Source organism: Telmatherina bonti (genome assembly GCF_933228915.1).
Source record: "Telmatherina bonti genome assembly, chromosome: 6".
NCBI lineage: Eukaryota > Metazoa > Chordata > Actinopteri > Atheriniformes > Telmatherinidae > Telmatherina > Telmatherina bonti.
The window spans coordinates 36,624,365-36,643,141 of record NC_136624.1 but is presented as its reverse complement, the minus strand read 5'-3'; the positions used below and the strand labels follow the sequence as shown (position 1 = coordinate 36,643,141).

The 18,777-nt window shown below is 42.3% G+C and overlaps 1 protein-coding gene across 1 annotated transcript in view; it reads right to left on the bottom strand.

Annotated features, from left to right (window-relative positions):
• The window catches only part of plxna1b (plexin A1b), a gene marked incomplete at its 5' end in the record, with an annotated part of 155,234 nt that extends 137,795 nt beyond the window's left edge, over positions 1–17,439 (bottom strand). Inside the window, one exon of the mRNA XM_079242272.1 lies at positions 16,261–17,439. Within this exon, the coding sequence (XP_079098398.1) occupies positions 16,261–17,439 (1,179 nt within the window). The remainder of the gene's footprint in view (positions 1–16,260) is intronic.
• Between the last annotated feature and the right edge of the window lie 1,338 nt (positions 17,440–18,777).

Below are 18,777 nucleotides of genomic sequence, written 5' to 3'. Positions count from 1 at the left end.
TAGCTCAGGATGTAAAGCACTTCGGCTCCAGTTCGCCTCGTAAAGAACAACCTGAAAGCACCCAAGCTGTGTTCAAGTCCACGCCGCTTGTTTCCATCTCGCAGTAGGGCTCCAGGGAAGCCTGCTGGGGCATCGTCTGACTTTAATGCTTTGATTCCATTTCCCAACATGTTAAGTAGCCTAGTCAAATAAAGGCCCACTCACACACACACACACACACGTAGCAGGATCCCACCATGCAAAGCCTTTTCACTGTGGAGTGTTGGGTCGCGGTAGTGACACGGCGGTAATGCTGGGGACCATGTGACAATATCAGGAGCATTCCAGAGTCACAAGGGTCACATCACCCGAGGCAATTCACTGAACCATATGATCCCTTAACCAGTCACCACACACACACACACACACACACACACACACACACACACACACACACACACACACACACACACACACACACACACACACACACACACACACACACACACACACACACACACACACACACACACACACACACTCAGGGTATAATCAATAAAGAACGGTTCAAGTGCCACAATGAATGAATGAATGAATGCTTTGCTAAACTAACATTTTATACGATTTCATGGGCATCAATCTGTTATTACTGTGATGTGATTAGACATAAATGACTTTTCGGTTAAACCCCGATAGATTTCCGACTTTCATAGGATGGTGCCTTCTTATACGACCTTTTTTAAATCTCGCTTTTTAATCCTGCTAATGGAAAACCGCTGACTTGACACCACGAGCTGACATCTATCTGAGCGCTGAGAAATTGCAAATGGAAAGTTTTTTTGACATCTTAGAGATGAAATGATTAAGTACATTAAAAATTATGCTATCTATAAAACACGATGAAAGTAATATCCTTCTAGCCCACAATTTGATTTTAGAATCCATTTTTGACGCTGCTTTGCCAAATTGCTGCTGACAGGGAATAAAAGTATGTGACAGCACAGAGGTGTGTGTCAGTCATTAAGTTTCGGACGTACTGCTGAAGTGCAGAACTGAGCAGCCACAGCTGTGTTAACGAGAGCTAGAAGACACATGTGTGAGTGGATACACACTCTCTTACACTTGGCGAGTGTGTAAATATCAGTGTAATCCAAAGACTTATCACTACATCATCTGATTGATCCACACAGGGGCAGAGATAACACCTCCCTCTGTACACACATCTACACACACACACACACACACACTCCTAAACCGCCTGCAGAGCCGCACACGTCAATAAAACGTAGTGCTTTTCGATGTTCTCACTCCTTTTCTTAGTCTGCTTCCAGCTTCAGCGGTATGTGAGGAGACTTCAACATCCTCTCCATCTTTCTCCACGTCTGCCATCAACAAGGCTCGCTCTGCTTCCGCATCGCACTCGACGACATCGCCGTCCTAACGCCCCTGCTCCATGTTCTCCAATGAGACATAGGGTTATCAACTGCTGTTGACAAGGTGCCGTTTGTTTCAGTCATGGCGCGTGGTGAAAGAAAAGAGAAAAAAAGACGAGGATGTTTTAATGTGTGTTTTCACAAAACTGGCAGAAACAAACACAGCTACTACCTGAAACAACTTTCTTTTGTTACCTCAAATGGCTGGGGGGGCAATTCCTTCTCAGCAGAACAGAGAAAACACACACACACACACGCACGCACATGATTTGGCTGATAAACCCACACACACATAATCCAAAACAGTATTTTTTCTGTAAACAAAGATTTAGCAATAACAGAAAAATAACCCATCATCTTCATGTGACATACAACTTTAAACCATATAGTCACAAAAAAAAAAATCCATTAGCCTGGATTACTCAACCACTTTCGCTCCTTCTCACACACACACACACACACGTGCACGCACACACACGTGACGTCAGACCCAAAGCGAATCGAGTTAAAAGGGTTAATCCATCATCTGTGGATGAGAGTAATTGTTGGAGATGCTGTATACAGTTGCCATAAGAGCGCAAATGGGTCAACACCCACAACATCAATACCCACACTAACAGCCACACGCAGAGGCCTGCACTGGCCTCTCTGGTGCACAGGACCGGAAAGGTGCTCCATGTTGGGGTTTTTTTTTTTTTGCAAGTCTGGAGGGTTTAAACAGCAGAGATCAGCATGGAATAAAAGGCGTTTCCCTTGAGGTTGGAAACGTTTTACAGTGGCAACATTCTGGTGCGTATTATGCAATTCAAAGCTGTAAAATCTTCCCAGGAGACCTGGAGCTGATATTCAGCGTGGAAGGGAATACTCCTCTCTGTGGTCTCTGCCGGGTTATTGGCTGGAGACTGTGTTTACTACTCGGCAGCGTTTTCACAGAGGCGGGGAGGAAAGGGTTAAGCCCACAACCTTCCAGTGACTTTGGCAGCAAAGTCTCAGAAATGCAGAATAGGAAGTTGCTTGCTTTGGTTTTCGGGGAGTTCCTGCGTTGCACATTGAATGAATTTGCAGTTTGTTGGAAATGAACCAAATTGGCTCTTTGTGTTTTTTCCTGACAACCACCCCCACCCGCCCCAACCCCCACCCAACACGTGTGTCACGCTTCAGGCAGTGTGTGAAAACACCAACTGATGATTTTACCAATAATTCAACTTCCAAGCCCTCATTTAATGGCAGGGTAGGTCTTTATACAGTAATGCGATGTCCAGGAGGTGCTGATCAGTTTAGTCATTTACGAGTTTACCAGTTCTATCGATTCGTTCATTTATCACTTTGTCTTTACTGTCCTGTGTAAAAGTCTTCAGCATTCACTCCTTCCTTTACTTGGCAGAATTCAGACAATCTAAATCTTTTCACACAGTTGTTCTCCAGGATTTCTGAAGGTCTTTTAAAGGGGTGCTATTATGATATTTGGAGTTTTCTGAGCTTTCTACAGTGTTGAATCCTCATCAGACGTGTGAACGGCACTGTTTTTTATCACCTAAACGCATGTTTGAGTTTGAGTTCCAGCACTCTCTCCGTTCGGTTTCCATGGCGACAAAAAACGCGACGCGTCGTTTTAGAGAGTTTTTTCTACTTGGAAATCCTTGTGACGTCCCGGGGGATAAGGTTCGGTGATTGGTTACCTTCTACTGGTTAACAAGGGCATGTACAAATACATCAGGCGGGTGGAAAACGTGGGATAAAGTTATTTCCAACGATGGCTGGTGAGTTTACCAAAGAGAGACATCCTGCTGCATTCGTTGCTGTGGGTTGCTGTTTTCCACTTCGTTTTCAGGCTCTGATTCAGGTTCCAACATGTAGGGCTGTATGCTATGTGTTGACATTGTCTTTGGGTTTTTTTTTTTTGTTGAGTTCATATTAGCCTAATCCTTCTGTTTATGAGACGTTACAATGACAGCGAAAGCAGGTGCGGTGCGCGCTCCCGATGTAGTGCAGTGGCGGGAGGCGGGGCTTATTACGGAAGAGTCTCAATCCACTCGTTTTGCCCGCAGGCTGATCTGACAGCCTACGGAGAGGGTTGGTCTGAAGTAAATAAAGCCATTTGTGACAATAACTCCATCAATCCCAGCCCTTCTGGTCTCAGAAATAAAATTAAATTAGCCCGAAATGCACATAATAGTTCCACTTTAAAGTTTTTTTTCCCTAAAGTGTTGTTGTTTAGAGACTTTGGTCTCTGAACATTCTCTTAGAAGTGAGTTTGTTGTTACAATGATCTACAAACCATTCAAGTGTTCACAAAAGTGCCTTATTAATGATGCAAACCAGCATTAAGCCTAACAACTTGGCAAAATGAATGTTTTTCTAGACATATATAAAGAAATCAAAAACTAAATTCCAAATGTTGATTATTTTCCTTTTTTTTAAAATCTGCTTTGTATTTAAATCAACAAGTCATTCACGGTTTTTACACACCCAAACTGTCAACTTTGTAACTTTCACTTGTTTTAAAGGGTTAACATGCAAGCTGAGAGTGAATCATTACATTTCCAGAATGTGAGCCATCAGCTTATCTTCAGGGTCACAGAGAAACACGCGACCCAAATACTGCTGATACACTATGTGAGGATTTCCCACACACACACACACACACAAATCCAGAGTGTTTTCTAGAAAAAAAACACTTTAAAGTCACGTGTGATGATGATGAGCAACCATTACTGTGATGGCTTCTCCTGGCTGGAGCTGCTTCACCCGCTTCATGCAAAGCTCTGAAATACAGTCGTTCATATGGCACCAAACACGCGTGAACACACTCAGACCACAATAGTTGACTGATTGCAGATGTAGGCTGGCTGGCCTGTGCTGAAGGAAAAGGTTAAATAATCATTTCCCTATGACTGCTGTTTATTCAACATATCGCATGAGGAAAATATGTCTGTTTGTTACACCAAGCACCAGCGGGATTTGCTAAAAGTCACGTCCACGCAGAAACAGCAAACAACACAGGCGTCTGTACAGGAACATACGTGGTGCTGTTGGAGACGCTGCTCTGAATTACACACATTTAGGTGGGAGGAAAACATGTGGCAACCACAAAACGCTCATTCATTCACCAGTATGCAGATTAACTGGGCAACAACCAGTTTGGGAGGGTAAAAAATAATATCTCAGAGATATTTAAAGACGAAGAGACGGGATTTGAGAAAGCTGGTATCAGTTCCAACGGTCTGATTTCAACACTACATGTCTGTGTGTGCTTCTGTCCGTGCATGTGTGTGAAGCCAGAGATGCCTCTCTCCTCGCCAGTCACCAGCTGTCTCCTCATACAGGTGAGAAAAAAAAAACACACAGCCCGCACTCTGAGAAAAAGCAGAGAAGTGAAAGAAGTTACAGAGAAGTAGAGGCTGGAAATGGAAACATACTAAAGGCGCTGCTCCTCTGCAGCCTCGGTTTCAAACCAGATGACACACACACACACACACACACCCACGAAGAGCACTATGCAGGCTGATGCAGGTGCCTTTCACCTGATCTGTGTTTGTGTGTGTGTGTGTGTGTGTGTGTGTGTGTGTGTGTGTGTGTGTGTGTGTGTGTGTGAGACTGGCTCCAAGCAGAGTGAAGGATTCTGTGAGAGGGCAGCTTATAAATAACCCATCAGTGGGAGCTTTGAACTCATGAAGACATCGCTGGAGTTTCTTCAAGTTGAACAAACACAAGGAACGCTGCTGAAAGTGTGTGCGCATGTGTGTGTGTGCTTGCAAGCCCATCCGAATGCGTCCTTGTGCTGATGTAAAAGGCAGAGGAGCGACCTGACAACCTAGCATCTGATGTTAACCGTAGCAAAGCACATACGTTTGTGTTGTTATACTGCAGCAACTGCAGGCAAAATCCGCTGACCTGAATGCAACGCAGGAAAAAATGTCCCTTCCTTATTAACCATGTGTAGGAAGAGGGAACACGGCTTTGAGTGGTTGCATCTTAAACATGTGACTCGAGATAAGAGCAAAGATCTCCCGCTTGGTGGTTTATCGTTCCTGTCTAAGAAAAACTACCAATGAACTGTTTCTCTTTGAATCACTAAAGCTTTTTTTTTTTTAAGAATATGTTATACGATCCTCACTGATCAATAATTTAGAAAAAGAGATGACTGCACCCATTTTATATTCATAGGGTGCAGGGTGGTAATTTCAATGTTGAGTGCACTCCAAGCAGACAGTGAAACCTCACAGAGTTGGCATTTATTCAGAGAAGTGCTTCCACAAGCTGCTGCCACATGTTCAGACCTCAGCTCGCTGGGAGAGACAGAGAAGTGTTACACAGTGCACGGAGTACGGACAGGAAACACCCCGAAATGCACACAAACACGTATGCAGTTACTTTAAAATGAACCAAAAGCAAGTGAGAAACTAGAGGCCTGCAAGGTGTCCTAAAGCAAAGTACTCCGCCTCTGAGTGATCCTGAGAGCTGCTCACTGACCAGTAGAGGGATAATGATGTAGTTTGTTTAAGGCTAAAACAGCTAAAGGTATTTTTAAAAATGTCATATTCCAGCTAGCTCCTTGTCGTCGACCATTTTACTCCTGAAATGGAATAAAATATGCAGAAAGGTTCCTTTAGCATCACTCTGGAGTTTGAAGACTTTCCATCCAACTGGATGCACTTTCCTCAAAGTTCCTCATGTATTAAATCTGCAGTAGTAAGAGGCAGAGGACATGATGTGCATGGAGAAATTGCACATGACATAAGAAATGGGGTAAAAAAAAATAAAAAATTGTAATTTTTTATTTTCATTTAAAAAAGATGATTTATCAGTGTATTTCTGAGCAATATGCAACTTTAGAAATTATTTTTCTTTATAAAAGTCACATATTGTGTATGTAGTGCATTTATTTTGTATAATTTAAAGGTAACTACTTGTAAGTGTACATTATTAGGCATACAAGCTTCTGCCTACTTTGTTTTTGTTGCTTTATTGTTTATTTCTGGAAATGGACAAACTGATTGTGACTGATAAAAAACGAAACAAACTAACAGCATAAGATCGGTGTGAAAGACAGCTGCTTAAACACATCTGCAAACTGCACAACTTAAAACAGATGTCAGCACTCAGAGAAACTTTGAGCAAAACAAACACTTCAAGACTATCTGCATGCGCAGTCCAGACACAACTCCTTCGTCACATTTCCTGATTATGCCTAATAATGATGTATGCAGCACAACACCCACACACACTACCAATCAATACATAATTACACTGGCAATTAGTATCATTAAAGTGCTGCTATAGCTGCTGATTTGTGGAGCTAAACACTCCTCAGAGTAGAAGAAAGGTCAGAAAAAGGAAATTAAGCAGCTCACGCACAGTCTCTATGGGGTCTTTTTCACAGTGGTCTATTGTTCTGCAACAGAATGAGAACACACAGTGGTTGACACCGTTCCTTCATAAGGATGCAAATCAAAGCTCATTTTTTCATTATATCAAATACAAACCAAGTCCTCAAATATTAAACCGACATAAACTCATTAGTACCAATAACTTTAAAAACATGGCGTCCAACTACTGTCGCCTCATTTAGTCTGTCAATTAACTCTGTTCATCAACTGTGGCTCAATTAATCACGTTTAATTACTTAAACACATTTGCCGCCACATCCTTTTAGATTAGGTCCGCAAACTTAGATGGTGTTTCACAGAGACCACGAGTGTGTTACATTCACTACATGATATTCTTAATGATGGATTTAATCAGGTCAGGATTTGGCCTCGCAGTCAAATCCACTTTATCTTGTCTGGAACACATTGATGAAAGTCTGCTCTGTTGTCTTGATGTGGGCTGAAGAGGCGCTGTACATTTTCTGTTATGTTTATTTTCTGCTCTAAAGGCAGCAAAACGCTTCCAACATCATTTAAAGTCTAATAAGTCCACAAATTAAAAAAAAGTGACGGGTTTGCAGAACCTAAATAAACAAGAACGCAGTCTGTGAGAAAAAGGAGAGGTCACGGGTGCGCCATGTTTTATCACTCTGTCGTGGCTTTGTATCAGCTGTGGGAAAACATCCTAAACAACATCTGCATCTCCTGCGCAGCTTTAGACTGTTGCTGGAGTGCAGCTCCATCAGGAATCAGAGCAAACAGTCAGCTGGTTGATACGGACCTGAAGATTACAGATGCTCTTAGTACGATTATTCTCGCAGTGCGATTTATGAAAAAACCAGAGAGGGGGACATTTTAAAAAATCTTTTTATTATAAAATAATTGGCAACATGTTATCTTTCATGCTGGTTTCCTCATTCCAAACTGGATGAAAAATCTAGAAAATAAAAATGAAAGTCAGTATAATGTTCCCAAAATTCTGGCCTATTTAAAAGATTCTTATTATTTTTTAATGCCCTTATCTATAAACTTAGCATAACAGTCTGGTATAGGGAGGGATCACAGCTTTGTTTGACCTTTTTCCCATGTTTATAGGGAGGTCCTCCTCATCCCCACCAACAAATCGCACCCTGATTATTCTCAACGAAATAATCATGATTTTATGATTATCCCGATTATCATTTGTTAATTAATTCCCCAACCTTATAAATCTGTAAAATCACACAAACACACCTTTTGCATCTGTAAGTTTCAATTAGGAAAGTCATCAATAACACATTAATAACTTTAATGCTTTATTTAAAAAAAAGAAAAATGTTATGCACGAATAAAGTTATTTCTCATTCTATATTAAAAATCATAATTGGGCATTACCATGGCGAGAGGAGCTTGTAGGCGTCTTGTCACAACAGAACCGAATCAAAAACCATTTTACGCTCCTCATTTCTGAAGATTATGGACGTTTTTAAAGCCTTATGCGAAGACGGTGGCTGCAGATTACACATTTGTTTTCATTCCACGCGGAGTCGCGCTGATCTGTAAATCTTCAGACATACGACACCATGGAAGATAAACGCAGAGAAAACATGTAAAACCTGTTGCCTGGAGTGGGTGACCACCGTTCTTTACAACATCTGCAACGCTGCAGGCGTAACAAAAAGGTGACCAGTGGACTATTGATTCAGGTTCAGCTCAGAATCCCAACCTTGTCGGCATGACAACAGCTGGCGAATGCGCTCCTAAAGATGACGACTGGAGAGCAACTCTCAATATGATTGACTGCCTGACTGATGCATTGGCTTGTGACAAAGTTCAAAACTTCCCCATCCATCTTCTCATCAAGAGAAAGCAGCGCATGTGTCATTCTCTGTAGTCTTTTGTATCAAACAGAAAAGATCCATAGCTGCTTCCCGTGAGAACAAGGCCTGCACCAGCTGAAGGACGGACTATTTATTAACACAATGTCGTCGCACAAAATGCTAAATGAGCAAGAAGTGAACTCATAATTATGAGAGAGTTTTGTGGCTCTGGGTTATGAACTTCTTTTAGTAAACTCACTTCTCATTTCCATGTAAAAAGCCACGTCCACTGTAGGCGTGGGAATTGATCAGATGTAATTGATAACAATACCATTATCAATTCTGCTTATCAACTTGATACTTTAATGATTCCATTAACAATTCCTGACTTAATATTTAATGAAAAAACAAGTATACAACATGAATTTGGCGAGCTGAGATTCTACACAGACAATGTAAAGAAAATCATTCCTGTCAATAATATCTCTAAACCAAAATGGATACCAGAACTACAGATCTGGTCAGAAAAGGGGAAAATAATACATCACTGAGTAAAGAAAACTAAATCTTTAGATGAAGTCAACCAAGAAGGCAATAAAACAAATCCTGACCACTGAATTGTGATTATTATTAATACTTTAAGACACTTGAACCAGAAACAACTTCTTATTACAGTCTTTCCCTTTTATTTACAATTACATGCTTTCCTTTAGCACAAGGACCCCAGCTCTGGTCCTCGAGGGCCACAATCCTACAGGTTTTCCATGTATCCCTGCTCCAACTAGGGGTGGGAAAAATCTAATAAAAAAATCAAATATTGGGATATTTTGCTTCACAATTTTAAAATTGATTTTTTTTTTAATTAAATATTCAAATTTTTAAAATAAAATAAAAATAATCCATGTCATTTTTATTGTTTTTATTGATTTTTTTTACTTGTCTTTTTGAGCATTATAGCAGCAGAATGATGATCTGGCTACTTTGTTGTTTTTTCTTCATTGAAATCAAGAAAAATCACAAGCAGAAAGAGTTTTGTACATTTTTTTTGTTTTGTTTTAAGTCTACAAAAATCAGCACTATCGAGGAATTGTGAGAATCACAACTTAAATCGAATTGGCACTTTATAAATCCGAACTGAATCGGAACAAAAGCATATCGTCACAGCCCTAGATCCAACACACCTGACACAAACTAATCAGTCATTGTGCAAAACTTTATAAGCTGATGGATCCATTTAATGGAAGCCAGGTGTGCTGGAGCAGGGAAACATGGAAAACCTGCAGCGGCCCTTAAGAACCAACTTTAGGCACCCCTGTTTTAGCAGATTTTTACTTTAGTGTTCTATTAAACAACTAACAATGTGATGTTAGTTGTCTTTTTTTTTTTTTTTTTAACATGACTGCATGTCATTTCTCCTCTCCCCTCTGTTGTCGGTGCTCCAATGCAAACAGAAAGCAAACCCCCGCTGTTTCAACACTTCATGCTCAGAATGTGTCTGACTGAAGGCAAATAAAGTCTCCATGAAGCACATCCTCGCACCTGCGGCTACGGGTGTGCTAACTGCTAATTAGCCAACAGATCAAGATAGTGGAAGGAAAACTCATCGTTTTGGCATTCAGAGAAACCAGGAAGTCATTCTATTATTCTGACTAGGCAAACCTCCAACGAGTACTCTTCCCGCGACATGGAGCACAGAGCTGTAAGGAGAAACAGGTCTGTCCAATACAGACATTGGACTTTGTAGAATTCTCCTGTTTCTTAATAAAATGTAGCCGTGCTCTGGATTGCAGAGACCTGACTTGGATGTCCAACATTATTTGTCGTGACACACGATTCAAAATTCTTTGGAAAATCAGAATCTGGGTCTTAGAAACTGGTTTTTGATTCCCATCCCTGGTCTGCTGCAGCCTACAGCTTCAAATGTAGCTCGAAGTAAAAAGAAAATCTTACAATGATTTACTTACAGTATTCAGACACAGAGATGTACCCTGAGGATTTACGTGTAACTATTGTTAGTTACATTTGCTGCTTGAACATTGGGTTCCATCATTTTTCAATGTCCGCTTCCTCACAGAAAAGGGTTGTTGTTGTTTACTGTGACAAAAAAACTGGATATTAACAAGGAGGTGTAAGGAAATGTTGGTATATGGAAATATTGCAATATTTTGCGTGACATTATTATACGGATATTTAAAAGCCAAACAACCAATATTTACTGACGAGGCAGATTTACTTTTCTTTTTCCATCTTCTACATAAAGATCAGTGTTTTCATTTATTCTGTAGTGAAATGTAGATCCTCTGTTTTTATTCAGTAAGTTCATGTCCAGCATGCAGCAGCGTTTAGTGCTTACTACTAATAAAGAAAAATCACAATATATCGTCTTGCTTATAGTATAGTATAGCAAAATATTGTATCGTATTGTGATGTATATTGTATCGCCAGACTCAAGCTAATACACACCCCTAATATCAGCATGTAAGAGGATAAATTTAGTAGTATTTTATACCCTGCAAAGAGACCCCACAGTAAAAAGACTTTATGTCTGGAGTCCAGCCTTTTAAACACCGGAATAATTCCGACACATCAAAGGCATCTTGTGCTCCTGAGTCTCATCACTATGGCAGCTACAGTCATGACGCACAGTCCCCAAGCTGACGTGACAGAGAGACATAGTGCTGAAGAGGACAGCGCGGTGACCAGGTGACGGACACCGATATTATTTGTGCGGCAGTCAGTGTTCAATCACGCTCCCCCCCCCCCCCCCCCCCCCCCCCCACGGTCTCCTCCCCCCCTTCTTTCTGTCATCCACCCTTTTCTCAAGCTGTTGTTGGCAGAGAAAAGATTTCTGAGGCTATCACTCTTCCTCTCTGCTCTCCTCTCAGTCGGTGAATCACCGCCTCTCCTTCCAGCACACGTTGGCTGTAAAAGGTGCGCTCGCTCCCTTCTTGGCTGTTTTTCGTTTTTGCTTCCCGCCCCTGCATACCATTTCTTATCTGTTTCGTCTATTGACTCCATTCTCATGTCACTCTCTGTCTTCCCCACTCAGGTTACAGTTGGGCTGTCAACAGTTGTTATTATCTGCAGACTGAAGTGTGACGGCTTTGTCAAATCACAGAAAAACTAACTTTAAAGCAGGTTTAAATGAATAAAACCTCATTTACGAAAAAGATAATGTTGATATAGCAGCAGGAAACATAGCTCCAGTGGAATGTTAACATAAAAAATGGAAACTAAAACTTGAAAATTTAGGCAAAGTGCGTTGCTGTTTTTCTGTGTTTGGTGTCCTGTGTTTTTTTTTTTTTTTAAATCATCCCTTCTCTTCCAGCCTTCAGGCATTTCCTTTGGCTTCACTCTTATTTTTGCTCTCATCCCGTCTTCCTCGTCTCTTCAACACCATCCTTCAAATTCCTGAACTCTCCTGCATGTTGCTTTGGCATCCAACTCTTCTTTTGGTTCTAAAGCCCTCTTTTGGTTCTTTTTGTTTTCATATCCACCCACATGCAGCACCTTTCCCTCCATCCTTCTCGTCTCCTTCTCTGGTTCTGGCTGCTTCTCTCTTGCTTACTTCCTGAAACTCGTTCAACCCTTCACGCTCTCACCTTTACACACAATCTCTCTCTTGTTTCTCCTCTCTTTCCACAGCACTCTTCTGTTTCCAGTCATCTGCCTCTCTCTCTCTCTCTCAACCCTAACTTAGAAACCCTCTTCCACCCTCTCACTCTCCTCCTGTGGAAATGGTTTGTATTGATCCACTCTCAAACTGGGAGGAAGGTCAGGGGTTCACTAATAAAGCTCAGGGACAAAACAGACACACAAGCAGCTGAGTATCACGCACAAACAGCAGACAAATATAGTCTGGTAGCAGAGCAGAGGTGCTAAATGTGATGTATGCTTCTGCTTGGTTGAGGAAAAAAACATCTTGGTTTAAATAAAAACTCCCACCGTGTCACTGAACCCGTAAACGCACCATCCTAACAACTGCCACAGGCGACAAATTAAAGTCCAGAACAAACTAAACTTCACACACAGAGCTGACATGACTCCTGGTCATCCATCATGGCTGTGTGGCTAACAGCTGTCCAGGCCTGCCCGGCCCACCACCACCCAGTCCGTCCTGCCCTCTCCACTGCACCACAGTTGGGTCACCCCAAGCAGATTCACGTCCACCCAGACATTCCTGAGTGTGTTTCCCACACTGCTCAGACTGCCTCTGAATTCCTGACGTAGCGGAGAAACTCTGGGTGGGGCTCAGGACCAAACACTAGCAGCTCAGAGTGTCAGACACAGGCGACAAATGGAGAAATGACGATGGGGGGGTTGGCGTGTTTGGTTGATCTTTATTGTGCAGCTTTTTACAAACACATCTAAACACAACTTTGTGAGGTTTTTCTCTGAGAGCCGTTGTCTCCGACGCATTTCAACTATTTTACTTGTTAATAATATTCCAGCTGCTAAATGCGCACTGCAGCTGTGTTTAATGCTAAAGCTACGAATATTACATGTGAGATGAATTACATCTGAAAGTCATGTCATACAGTAAACATCTTTTTTAATATCAAAGCTAAATACTACGTGCTACAACTGAGAAAGAAACCGAGCAGTTACTAACTGATGTGAAGATGAGCAGAGCCGTCGTCCTTGAGCTTAATAGTAACCAGAATGTGCATAAATGCTAATTTTGTTATTGTTGCAACTTAAACCGCTTTAACAAGCAACAAACATGAAGTCCTCCCTTTACCGCGCTGCAGTATGCAGTGTTATAGTTTCAGTTTTACACATTCGCACAGCAGCTGAAATGTCAAGTTTCATATCCTGCTAATAACATGCACAAATTATTTTGTGATTGCATGAAGTTCAGCTCAATGTAAGAGCATCAACCTTAACTCTAAACCATGATTTTTTTTATATATACAAGCAATATCAGGATTGTTATTTGGCCTTTCATCCAAATCAAGTACCTTTTTTTTTTTTTTTTTTTTTTTACTGATGTGGACCTGTTAATAGTATTTCTAAAGTAGAGAAAGTATCAAATACATAACATTTTGCTATATTTAATTAAAACCTTGACTGTTATCAGACAACAGGCAAACAATAAATCAATTAGAAGGTGCATCCACACATGATAGTCATGTTAGACATTGTAAAATTGGGGATTTGGTTCTACTGGGTTTCATTATTCTCCCAGTCAGAGTTTGCTCTCACGCTGCACTTAGTCAAACGGATCGGACCTGAATAACGCCTCCCTGTCCTTGCCAGAGGCGGCGCAAGACAAACAACAAACAAGAAAATCCACTTATCTGTTAGTTAATGCTGGGAATTTTCTGTTTTAGCTCTCATCTTCTTGCATTTGATTCACTCGAAGATCTACTTTTTCAGGCGGAGCAGAGTTTGCTTCTTTGCTCTCCATCAGAGCTCATTTGCATATTTCTGATTGCACTGATTGGCGTAGATGCATCAGCACTACGCTGTAAGGATATATGATGAGTAATTGCGCCTGCAGAGCTGACATGTGGTCGTTCTTGTCGTGTTTAGTTATTCTGCACAGCTCCAGCTCAGACACTGAAAAATGATATCAGATTGGAGATCTCTTGGGTCACTCAGAGAGGTTGAGGTCAGAGTTGAGCAGCTGACATTAGGTCAGTTTTAGGGGCAGTGGAGCAGACGCCATTAACCTGAAGGTGGCCTCTCAGGCCTCGCTGCTGTCATGGGGTCAGCCAATCAGCTTATAACTGAAGTTATTACATCACCAAGGATGACAGCTTAAATAGGCCAACCATTCTCGACATAAACATATAAGTGATGGTGAATTATCAGTGGACATCATCCTCACCAAAAGAGTGGTAACTATAGCAACAAAACTTGCAAAATAGGACGAGAAGCAGAAAGGAGGGACAAAGGGAGGCTTGTTAGTGAATGCATGTGTAAATGAATCACTGATGTAAAGAAAAACCTGAAGGTCATAGGAGAAAGTCTTTTGTGCCTCATGGTTAAAAGAATTACTGCTCTGAAGGTACAAATCACACATGACAACAGCACTGTTGTGTCAACATGGCAGGATGTGCATAGGTGCAGGTGAATAAGCTTTAACTGAAGGCCTGCTACTGCAGATGCTGCCTGCTGCTTTGTTTTACTGAGATACTTTAAAACAGCAACGGTTAATATTACTGATTAAAGCAAAATGGTTATGAGAAGATATGCAACCCACTGAAAATGGTTTGTAAACACAGCCAACACAATGCATTTCAGCTTCTACACCACTAAAGAGGAGCCTTCCAGTTATCAGGACTTTATTAAGACAATCTGCAGGATAAAATTCATCTACTTTACAACCAAAGTGCTTTACAAATAAAAACAATATCAGAACGCAACAAAAAGAATCGATAAAGTTTTAAAAAAGTGGAAACATTTAGTAGTTTACGGCAAGCCAGAGAGGAGATTATCACATAGAAGGTGGAGTAAAACTCAGCAGTAATCTGCAGCGATAGCTTCGGCTGCAGCAGAGCAAAGGTCTAATTGAAATAAATGAGACGGTCTACCTTCTGGTCTTAAAGCTATTGTGAGGGTGATGGGCACTAATGGAGATGAAACAGTGAACGAAGACAACCACCAAAAACAAAGAGACTACATCTACAGAAGGTGGCAGAAGAAGAGCAACTGACACCACTTTTCACATGAAACATGTGTGCAGTCAAGCTAATGACGGCCAACAAAGAGACTGCATTAACTGCATCACAGGGCGGGTGCTCTGCATTCATATGTGTGTGTGTGTGTGTGTGTGTGTGTGTGTAGGATGAAGACGTGTGTTCACTGACATTTACAGAAAAAGCTCTTAAACGGGTCTTTAATTGCAGCTATGTGAAGATGCATAGAGATGGAGGGGGTGGGGGGTGGGGGGGGGGGGGGGGGGGGGGGGGGGGGGGGGTTAAAAGCTAACAATATGAACGTTGTGGTTTCTAAGGCTGGTGGTCATCTGAAAAGTGCAGCACACTAAAGTGATGTCAGCTGAGCAGAGCAACAGAATGAGGGATGAAGGTCAGTGGAAATTAAAGATGTAAGCAGGTGTGTGTGTGTGTGTGTGGAAGAGACTAATGGAACTTTGGTGTGTGCTTTTCTTTTGTCTAAGGTGTGAGCGCATGTGAGTGTGTCGGAGAAAGCAAGTCCTCTGTAATGCATGCAGGGCCATGCACTGTGGATCAGTTAGTAAAAACCAAGTCTAACTCACGCTATCCCTCAGGATCTCACACTGCAGCGCACTGAAGCATGCTGTGTCCACAAGTGTGTTTGTGTGTGTGTGTGCCGCTGATCCTCCGAGTGACATTTCACAAATCCCGGGGACTGGGCTAATGATGTCCCCTGTCTGGCTAAATCAAAGCTCCAAGAGGTTGTGGACAGGGGAATGTGCATCAAAAAAGAGGAAGAAAGATAGCAGAAGTAAGATGTATGATACTACTGAACACCAGAGGCCTGGGTTTTATCGTTAAATAGAGAATAGGCCGAGGTTTAGATGGTAGGAATGCCATAATGAAACACTGAAAAACAGTAGCAGCGACAGGAATAAAAAATTATCCAAGTTGGCAGTGCGTATCTGCAAAGAGCAGCGGTGCCTAAGATGATAAAGCATTCTCAGGAAAATGTTTAGGGAGTGTAGTAAATAGAAACAAAAAGGTTTTAGCTTACCGAGTTGATGCAGGCGAGCTCCTTGTTAAGCAGCCAGGGTAAGGAGAGTTTCCCATCTCCCCTGTAGCACGACTGAATCCTTTCTTTGATCTTCTCCTTTATCCTCCTCAGGGTGAACAGACACAATGCTGACTCTCTGGGTGGTTTTGCCCGGTTCTTCTGACCTTGAGAGAATACCGTGAAGAGGATATCTTCATTCTCGGAAATCCCTAGAGAGCTGGCCAGCTGGCGGCCCGGCCGAGCCAAGAAGGCATCCTGCACCAGACGGTACTCTATACCATCTTTAGTGCAGCCGATGGGGAACTCAACGTAGGAGTAAAACTTTGGGTCATCCACGCAGAGACGGACTATTTTGGAGGTGAAGAACTGCTCTCCGCTGGCGTCGGGCGAGGTCAGCTGAGTGTCAAGCTGCATTGTCAGATAATAGACAAACTGCTCGCTGCTGAAGCTGTAAACATAATAAATATCGAAAGCGGGAAATTTTGAAAGAGTGTCCGACGGGATCTTTAGCTGAGACGAGACAAACTCGTCCTGGTAGACGAAGCTAAACATGTCTGCATTTTCTTCATTCTCCATCAGTTTGCGGCTGGACAGTGTGGGGAAGTATTCAGACTTGCCATCGATGGGGGTTCCAATGAAAAGCTTGCTGGTCAGACTGTGTGGGGAGCTTATGATCACTCCTGACATGGTGCCTGACTCTGCCACACTGGAGAGGTAGTGCTCCTTACGGTGATGAGGCTCACCAAGCTTAAAGAGGTCATCCAAACGCAGGAACTGGCAGATTCCCTGTGAGGTGCTACCACAGGCAATGAGGCGGTTCTGTGCGTAGTCTATAAGAAGAAGCTTGTTCACATTGGGGGTCTGGGCCAGGTCATAAGGGCAGGACTGGACACTCGGCGGAGGGTAGCATTTCTCATTGTCCACCACTGGACCGGTCATGTGGTTTCGCAGTTTAGTCAGGTTGCTAGACAGCTTGAAAATCCAGTTGACAGCTCCCACATAGACTTCTCCGGTCTTGTTGTGGATAGCCAGATGTGTGAGCAAACACTCAGTAGGGGCAAACCGTTTGAAGGGTGGGGGTTGGCCGTCAGAGAGTGATGAGCTCATGATGAGCAAAAACCCCAAGAGGAGTAAGTTCCTCTGGCCAGGGGAAGCCAGTGACCGGGCGAGGGGACACATATCTGGCCTGTCTAGAGGCAAGGCTTTGGGGGATGGGGAAGGAGAGGCACAAGCTCCAGTACCTACTTCCAAGTCAGGATTTTTCTATGTTGCTCTAATATCAGGAATTAAGGAAGGACAGCTTGAGAGAGAGAAGGATTGGGGAAGGGGAAAAAAAAAACTCCTATTGATCCGCTGTCCTGTTTTCAGCGTGGCGAGCAGTCATCAGGAACATCATCCACAGAGGCACAAGGTGGGAGCCCTGGAAGGTAGGAAAAAAAACATGTTAGGAACATTTCCTATTGATTATGCATCAAGGAGGCAGGGAGGCCTAAAAGGCCTGAAAATTACACAGCCAAAGTGAGAAAAAAATTCAGGCTGACATTTGCCACGGTAAAATACAAGCAATATCAAACCAAGCCCGGAAGGCAAATGTGTGTCCACACTGAATTATAAGCAAAGAAGCAGGGGAGGCATGGGCTTAACATTAGAGGCTCGGTGCACACAAGTCAAGTCTGGGAAGAGTTATAGACCCACAGCACTGAACCTGTTGATATTTCACGACTTTCAATGCAACTGCAGTGGTTTTGAAGAAGATACGCACTCGAAAAACGACTAGTGGGTGCTGTTGCATAAACAGTTTATAGCCAGGCCTGCTCAGAGGCTTTCCTGTCATGGTTGGAGGAGTATAAAATCCAACACACTAACCAGTTACCCCTCAGAGAAACTACAGTTTTAACAGCTAGTAATGGTTACTAGACTTACGTGGCAGCACAGCATGAACCATGGTAATGCTTCCCGTAATGCAACATCCTCTAGCCTATTGGCAAAGGCAAAATGAATCCATTTAAACATAGGTGGACCAATTTTAATGTTTAAAAAGGCAGAAAGTGACTGTTGCTGTGGATGTTTTATTTATCAAACATGTCAGCTTCATAAATTCTCTAACTTGTACCTACTAATTTATTCATTGTATCACCGCTGCCTGCCAATGAGCCTATACAAACGTAGTCCAAGTTATGGTTTTGCTTTTTAAACAAATATACACGGGGGGGGGGGGGGGGGGGGGTTTCTATTTGAGCAGTGTCCACATTTCAATGTAGATGCCTCTCTTTTCTTTTTCGGCTATGATAACAGTCACCTCACAGTTCATTTTAAAACACATAAACTGCAGATATTTGTCACCTGGACATTTATTTTGATCACTTTTATTTGACCTTATTACAAATACACAAATATGTGTGCCACAATAAATAATATGCCTAACGGCCAGAGTTCCTTACAGATGTTGGAGGCGGTATGTTAAAGGACAGATGAAAGATTTTATAGGGATGGAACATGGATAAGGAGAAGACTACA